The 7,318-nt window shown below is 52.9% G+C and overlaps 1 protein-coding gene across 1 annotated transcript; it reads right to left on the bottom strand.

Moving 5' to 3' along the window:
- Positions 1–3,735: 3,735 nt before the first annotated feature.
- On the bottom strand, positions 3,736–7,090 carry EN2 (engrailed homeobox 2). Its single transcript, XM_065629152.1, has 2 exons — positions 5,835–7,090; positions 3,736–4,056 (listed from the first exon to the last, which is right to left on the bottom strand). The coding sequence occupies exons 1-2, from the start codon at positions 6,373–6,375 to the stop codon at positions 3,740–3,742; spliced, it is 858 nt and encodes a 285-aa protein (XP_065485224.1). The 5' UTR covers positions 6,376–7,090; the 3' UTR covers positions 3,736–3,739.
- Positions 7,091–7,318: the final 228 nt, after the last annotated feature.

Genomic DNA, 7,318 nt, shown 5'->3' with positions numbered 1-7,318 from the left:
GGTTTTAGGGGGGAGGCTTTGACTTGGCTTCGGGTCTTTTGTGGTTTGGGGCTATGATTTTGTCTTTCCAAGAAAAAAAAAAAAAAAGAGACTCCTCCAGCAAAGTGATATTACTTCCCTAAAATTGCAAGAGGCTCTTGTGCGACAGCACATTCTTTTACATTAATTTGAAATTTTAAATTAACGAGGGCTAATTTAGTTGCGCTGTCCTTCTCGGAGCCAGCGGGGAGCCGCTGCCCGGGCGTGGGAGCGCTGGCTGGGCGGTGCGGGGAACCAGCGGCAGCTCCGGAGATGGCGAAAGGAGCAGCAGAGCAGGGGTTTCCAAACCTGTGCCTCTTCCCATTAAAGTTTTACCTCCCCCCAAAAAATCAGAGGCAGGTGATGAGTGCAGCCCATGCGAGCCATTCGCTGCTCCCAGCTGAAGGCATCGCTTAGCAATGGCAAATATTTCGTATTCTGGTCTGGATAAAATCCAGGGAGCAGCGAGATATTCTATCCTTGCTCCAGAGACTGAACTATCTTAGAGAAGTTACCTTACTATATTTTTAACCTAAAACTAAATACATATTCCTGCTGGTGCCACACATCTGTTTTCTGTTTCCAGCGCTTCTTGCAGGCTGGGCAAGGACAGGCGGAAACTTTGCCCCACTTCTCACTTAAGTGGGGCCAAAATTCCCCTCGGTGCAGGTTTAGTGACTTCTTCAAAAAAATAAAATCTCCGTGGAACTTATCCCCTGGTGTTTAATACACCCGCGATACCGTTTTGTCCCATCGGACAACCGGAGCTATTTTTCAATCCAGATTTAAAACACTTCTTTAGTGCCCACCGTCACTGATTTTGTCTCTCTGGATTATTAAACACCTGCCCCCATTAGTGACCAAAAAAACCCCAAACCAAACCAATCAAACAAACAAAAAAACCACCACCACCAAAAATTCTCCTTAAAGGCACGTAAACCAGAAGGGCTGGAAAAACAAAGCGTGGTTTGGGAGATGAGCCCGGGAGCCTCCCCTGCCGCCGGGGAGCTGAACACCCGGGTGCTCCGGCCCAGCGGCATCACTGCTCCTGGAGGATTTCAGCCCTTGCAGAATATATCCCAAAGCAGCAGCTTTAAAAATATAAAATAAAATTTTAACACCCTCCTCCTTGGTTCTATCTGTGAGCAGGAGCCAGCCCCGAGGGTGAGGCTCTGCCCCTTGCTCCCTCTCCTTCTGCCTGCTGAACTGTTTTGGAGGTCTTGTGCCCTTTTTTGCAGCAAGGCGGGTGATCGTTTTATTTTTGTCCAGCCCGTCCTAAAATCGTGGTACTGTTGTCTCCCCATGTATTTTACAGCGTGCGTGGTTTCGTTGGGTGTCACCGGCAATATTCCCATCACCTCTCCTGAGCTCCAGGTTTACGTGTTTCTCTAGCAGAAGATTTCCAAACGCAGCCTGCCAGAGCATCACGCCACCGGCTGTTTAAAGTCTTGAAAAGGTGAAACCTGTTGACAGTACGTGAGATTAAAGAGATTTTCTTTTCCGTTTTCAGGTGCTTTTTAACACGAAGGGTGCCTTAGAGCTCAGTTGCGGCTGCCCGTTGCCCTCTCCTCCTTCTAGAAATGAATCCTCCGAAGTTTCTTCATTAAGTCAAAAGGCTGATGAGACGCCTGGCTGCAAAATCACCTCTTTCCTAAATCGCCACGGAATTTACCCCCCTGTAAAGAGTTGAAACTACGAAATACTTGTAACTCGAGCTGCAATGCTCAAAAGTGCAACCTAAAGACTATATAAACATATAGGGATATATAGCCCCTGACAGCACTGCTCATTCCAACGTCTGAGTGACACCGTTTATATTTCGTAATAAACTGGGTTGTTGGGGTTTTTTTATTATTATTATTATTTAATGCAGTCCTCGAGAATTGAAACACACAAAATGCAGCGAGAATGTTCACAATTTTGAGAGCACAGTTGTAGATAGAAACATTCATATTTCATCCGATTATAAATATTTGATACTGCAATTGGAAAATGCACATGTTTTATAAACTGGAGAGAAGAAAAAAAAATCCTTTACTTTGTTGCTAAAAGGCAATGTCATTTCATCCTGGCTCCTAAGCAGCTGATGATTATTCACAGAATTTTAAATTACAGTATTTATTTTATAGTTCGACATTTTCCTTTTTTTTTTGAGTTTATACTGCTATGTACAATGTGTGTCTATTATAGCTGCAAAATAAAGAGGTTTTAAGGCAAAGCGAGAAGTTTCCCCCCTACAAACAGCGTCGCAGGAGAGTCCGTTGCTGAACAGCCGCCCACGCACACCCAGGCCCACGCAGGACACAGCCCCCCCCCTCCCCGTGCCGTGGGGAGGGGGAACACCACGCTCGGGTAAAAACGTGTTAAACGCAGCCCAAGCCGTCGAACCCCCCAAAAAACTCCGATTACAGGAGGTATCTGTGTGGGGAGGGGAGGCGTGGGGAGAAACACCCACCCCCACGCTGCCACGAAGCGTCGCGCTAGCGAGGACCATGCCGTGGGATGGGGATGTCGACGAAGAAGGGGAAAACAAACACGTTATATTTGGGGGGACGGGGGTAAAACTCCGCCGATTGTTTCGGGTAGGAGATGCCGGAGCAGAGCCGGACCCCAGCCCGTGGCCTCCCCCCGCCGAGGGGGAGCGGGGTTGGGAGGGCGGCAGCGGGTCGGTACCGGCCCCCCGGCCCCGCTCCCCCTCCGCGGGAGGCGACCACGGGCTGGAGCCGCATCCCGGAGCGTCTCCCACTTTTTTGGGGGGGTTCCCAAAGTTTTCCCAACAAGTTGGAGGGGGAGGGAGATGCTAACCCCACCCCTGCATCCCGCATCCACAGCTGCATCCCGCATCCACGCACGCCCGTGAGTCTCGCTGGGGGTGATGAGGGACCAGGGGCTCAGGAAAAGATTCTCGGCATGTTGCAAGACGGTGCTTTGAGATTTCTTTCCCTATCCTTACTTCTCTACATTTTTTTCCTTTTTAAATTGAATTCTCCACGTCTATCCCCAAAGCCAGGCCCAGACACACACAACCCCCCACTAAAAAAAAAAAAAAAAAAAAAAAAAATTACAAAGGAATAAAAAAATTAAAAAGAAAGAAAAATAAAGAAAATAAAAAGGGAGGGGTGGGGAAAAAAGGTAAAACTCATAGAATAAATAGGAGAACTATTTATTCGGTTCACAGTCGTGTGAAATGCAGCAATAAAAATCTTTGGACTTCAGCGAAAGTTGTTTTTAATTTTTTTTTTTGAATTTCAAAAAACAGCGTCCGATGTCCATTAAAACAGCGCTTAAGTCTATAAAAATGTAACTTAAGCATTAAAAAAAATCATAAAGATAGCATCTAAAATCTCCATACAACTGAAAAAAAAAAACCAAAATCAAAGCCAAAACCAAAACCCAAACAAAAAAAAAAACCGTCCCAAACCCCCCAAACCAAAACCAACCAAACAAAACCAAACCAAAACAAACCAAAAAAAATATTTTATAATCAGATATCTTGGATTTTTACACCACCTTACCTGTAAATTATATATACATAGAATATTGCAGAATTATATCTAATACACAATATTTTCACTATTAATGCTGGTATAATCTTTATACACTGGCCCTTATGTTTCTTTTTTATTTTTTTTAATTAAATTATTGCATTATATAAACTTTGACTGCAAACGGCCCCCCCTCCCCTGTCTCCCCCCCTCCCTCGTTCCCCCCTCTCCCTTGGCTATTCACTGTCCGACTTGCCGTCTTTCGCCGTGGTGGAGTGGTTGTAGAGCCCCTGGGCCATGAGGTGCACTGCCAGGGAGTTCTTGCTGCCCGTCGCCTTCTTGATCTTGGCTCGTTTATTCTGGAACCAGATTTTAATCTGGGACTCGTTAAGCCCGAGCTCTTGGGCCAGGCTTTGCCGCCGTTGCTCCGTCAGGTACCGGTTCGTCTGGAACTCGGCCTTGAGTCTCTGCAGCTGCTCGGCGGTGAAGGCGGTGCGGGGCCGCTTGTCCTCCTTGTTGGGGTTCTTCTTCTTTGGTTTGCGGGAGCGGGGACCTACGGCCGGGAGAGAGGAGAAGCACCGACACCGCCGCGCTCCGCTGCGGGCGGCTCCGCGGGCGCGGTCCCGCCTGGGGGCACCCACGCTCCCCCGCACCCCACGGACATCCGCCCCACACCACCCCCCCGAAGAAAAATAAATCTCGCTTTGTGCTTCCGCTGCCAGAGGATGCTCGGGAGGAGGCGGAACGGGAGCCGCAGCTCCCCGCGAATGCCCCCGCAGCCCCCGCCGGCTGCGCGGCCGGCCGCGCTTCTTCCGCCGCTCCCTCCGCAGCCCCTTCCACCCCGGCCACAAACACGTTTACCGACCCTTTTAATCTCGGGGGTGCCCGGCAAGTACAGCCTGCACCAGAGGCAGCGGCACGGAGCTAAATTTAAATCCCTGAGCAGAACATTTATTATTTTAAGGACACCTCTTCTTTTATTTTTATTTTTTATTTTTAAATTTTTAGCAAACCTCTTCATTTTTTTTCTTTCTTGGTGAGTCACGAATAAAAAAAAAATGGAAATCAGCTCCCCCCTGTTTGCACTGCGAGAAGAAATCCGCCGCTTTGCTGCAGTGCCCATATGGCACTGCACGGCCCGATCCGAATCACTGGGATTATTCTCGGGAATATTATTCTCGGCAGCACAAGGAGCCTTTTCTGCCCGGGCCGAGCCATTGTGAGGATGTATGTTAATTAAATATTAACAAAGGAGAGCACTGGAGAACAATGGAGTAAATTCCAATTCAGCCCTGAATATTACCTCCGAGTAAGAGTTTGTTTTCAGACATTAGGAACTAATTTTCAACTCGTCCTACAATCCCTCCTTCTGCTGGCCGGCTCTCCGGGTGAAAAATCATAGCTCGCTGCTTTTGTAAAAGGAAAATCCTTTTTTGTTTTTTTTTATTCCTTTTTTTTTTTTTTTTTTTTTTTTTTTTAATGGGAACAGATCTTCTTCGTGATGGTTCCCATGCCTTCCCCCGATGGTTTCTACTTCTTTTTAGGGAAGGTTTTACCAATCTGTCGGGGCCAGCCCTTCTCTCCCTGTGGTAGTAAAAGGACATTTTACTCCTGGGCTTTTTATTTTTAAATTTTCCCAGTGTTTTAATCGATAATTTCAGGAGCTTCTGCCCAAGCCCTTGCCAGGAGACGGACCCTGCCAAGGAAGTTCCCTGGCTCTTGGAAATGTCCCCCGGCCCCTCCAGAACTGACTTGCAGCACATGAGGAGAAATTAAAGGAAAGAAACGAAACGGCGACCGCTCCGAGGCCTCTTCTAGAGAAATAAATGGTCGCGGATTGTTTTTGGCTAAACAGAAAAAATAACTAAAGCAAGGCGAGGCCTGTGTGAATCCACCCTCCTCTCCCTAAAACACAGCGCGGAGTTATTTTCCTGGCAGGGAGAAGGGCACCTCGCAGGGAGGATGAGCAGGGAGCCCAAAGCCTGATTTTTTTCCTCCCTTTTTGATAAAACCCGGCAGTTGGTTGGAAATGCCCCGAGCCCGAGTGGCCGCAGCTCCTCCGCGGCAGCGGGAAGGAGGAGACCCCCAGCTCCCACCTCGTCCTCCGGCTCCGCGCATCCCCAGCCAGCCGTTCCCCTCCCCACATTTTCGTGCGTTTTTAAGACACCTCCCCTCCCGCAAAGGAAAAGAAGAAGAAAGAGCGGGAAGAAGGGAGCGGGGCCTTTTCCCTGCCGCCTTCCCGGCCCCGCAGGCGGGCGGAGGAGCGCCGGGGAGCCCGAGGAGGGGGATGCGGCGGTGGGAAGTGGGCCGGCCCCGCGGGCCGGCTCTTACCTGAGGAGGGCCGGTCCGAGTACCGCGTGCAGTAAACCCAGGCGGGCCAGAGCATGGGCTGGTTCCCGGCGTTGGAGCTGGCCTGGGAGCTATCCGAGTCCGAGCTCACCGACAGGTCGCCGCCGCTCAACCCCCGCGCTTTCAGGGCCGCCTCCAGCGCCGCGGGGTCCCCCCCCTTCTTGGCGGCGCCGTGTAGGGCCAGCCCGGCGGGGCCGCCCTCCCCCCGGCCCGGCGAGCCCGCCCCGCCGCCGGGGAGCGGAGCCCCGGGGGCCGGCGCCGCGGCGGGGCTGCGGCGGCTCTCCGCGCCGGGCCGCCGGGGTTCTCCGCCGGGGCCGCCCGCTTCCTTCCTCCGCCCGAACTCGGGCCGCAGGATGTTGTCGATGAAGAAGTTGGTGATGCGGTGCGGGTGAGGGTGGGGGTGCGGGGGGTCGCCGGGGGGAAGCAGCAGTCCCCGCCGCCCGCCGCCGCCGGGCTCCGCGTCGCCGCCGGACTCCTGCGGCTCGGCCGCCTCCTCCCGGGGGCTCCGGCCGCCCTCCTCCATGCTGCGCGGCCGGCCCCGCCGACGGTTCCGCTGCCCGCCGAGCCGCCGGTCGGGCGGCTGCCTAGAGCTTTTTGTTGTTGCTGTTGCAGTCGCTTGTTCTTTATTTTATTTTTTTAATATATATATTTATATATATATATACACGCACGCACAGGTGTCTATTCGCTTTCGCTTCTCCTGGCCGCGCCCGGCATTCAAAATCCAGAGTTTGAAAAAAAAAAAAAATTAAAAAATCGAGTAGCAATTTAAAAAAAAAAAAAAACAACAAACAAGGAAACAAAACCAGGGAGACCCAAAAGCCAGCAGCCGAGCCTCCACGAGTTTCAACTTTGCCAAAAATAAAAACACAAGGGCTCCGGTCCTCCCGCCGCCGCTCTCCGCCTCCTGCCGCCGCTCAGCCGCTCGGTCCCGCGGCGCGCTGCCGCCTTCTCCCCCGGCCGCCGCCGCCGCCGCCGCCGAGCCTCATCCGCCGCCCCCGCGGAGAAAAAACTAATGATAATAATAAAAATAACAATTTTTGTGGTGGAAGGGGGTGGGGGGTGGGTAAAGCAAAACGAGAAGCCGGTGCCGGGCGGGGTGGAGGCGGGCTCTCAGCAGCCGGTGTCCCGCGGAGGGCAGGGCGGTGAGGGGCGCCCCGCGGGGCTCCGGCCGGCAGCGCCTCGCCCCGCGCCGCCCCGCGCAGCCCCGCGTCCGCACATGCGGGGGCCGCCGCGGGTGGGGGGGGGGGGCTAGGGGGGGGCGTCCCGCCCTGCGCTGCGCTACGCCCCGGCGGCCGCCGCCACCGCCGCGCCCGGACACTTCCACTCCGGATTGTTGTCCTTTAGGTTTTAACGGGGCCCCCGCCGGTGACGTCGCCGGCCCGGGCACTTCGACACGTGCCTCGGGCCAATGATAAAGCGGGCATGCGCACACGTGGTGCGGGGAGCTCCGGTAAGTGACAGCA

The sequence above is a fragment of the Caloenas nicobarica genome, chromosome 2 (assembly GCF_036013445.1).
Source record: "Caloenas nicobarica isolate bCalNic1 chromosome 2, bCalNic1.hap1, whole genome shotgun sequence".
NCBI lineage: Eukaryota > Metazoa > Chordata > Aves > Columbiformes > Columbidae > Caloenas > Caloenas nicobarica.
Note: the sequence above shows the minus strand (reverse complement) of the source record. Positions and strands in the feature narration are given on the sequence as shown.

Coding starts and splice junctions, on each gene's coding strand:
- EN2 (XM_065629152.1), bottom strand. CDS start 6,375: ATGGAGGAGGGCGGCCGGAGCCCCCGGGAGGAGGCGGCCGAGCCGCAG. Junction 4,057..5,834: donor CTCGGACCGGCCCTCCTCAG/GTAAGAGCCGGC, acceptor TCCCGGCCGTAG/GTCCCCGCTCCCGCAAACCA.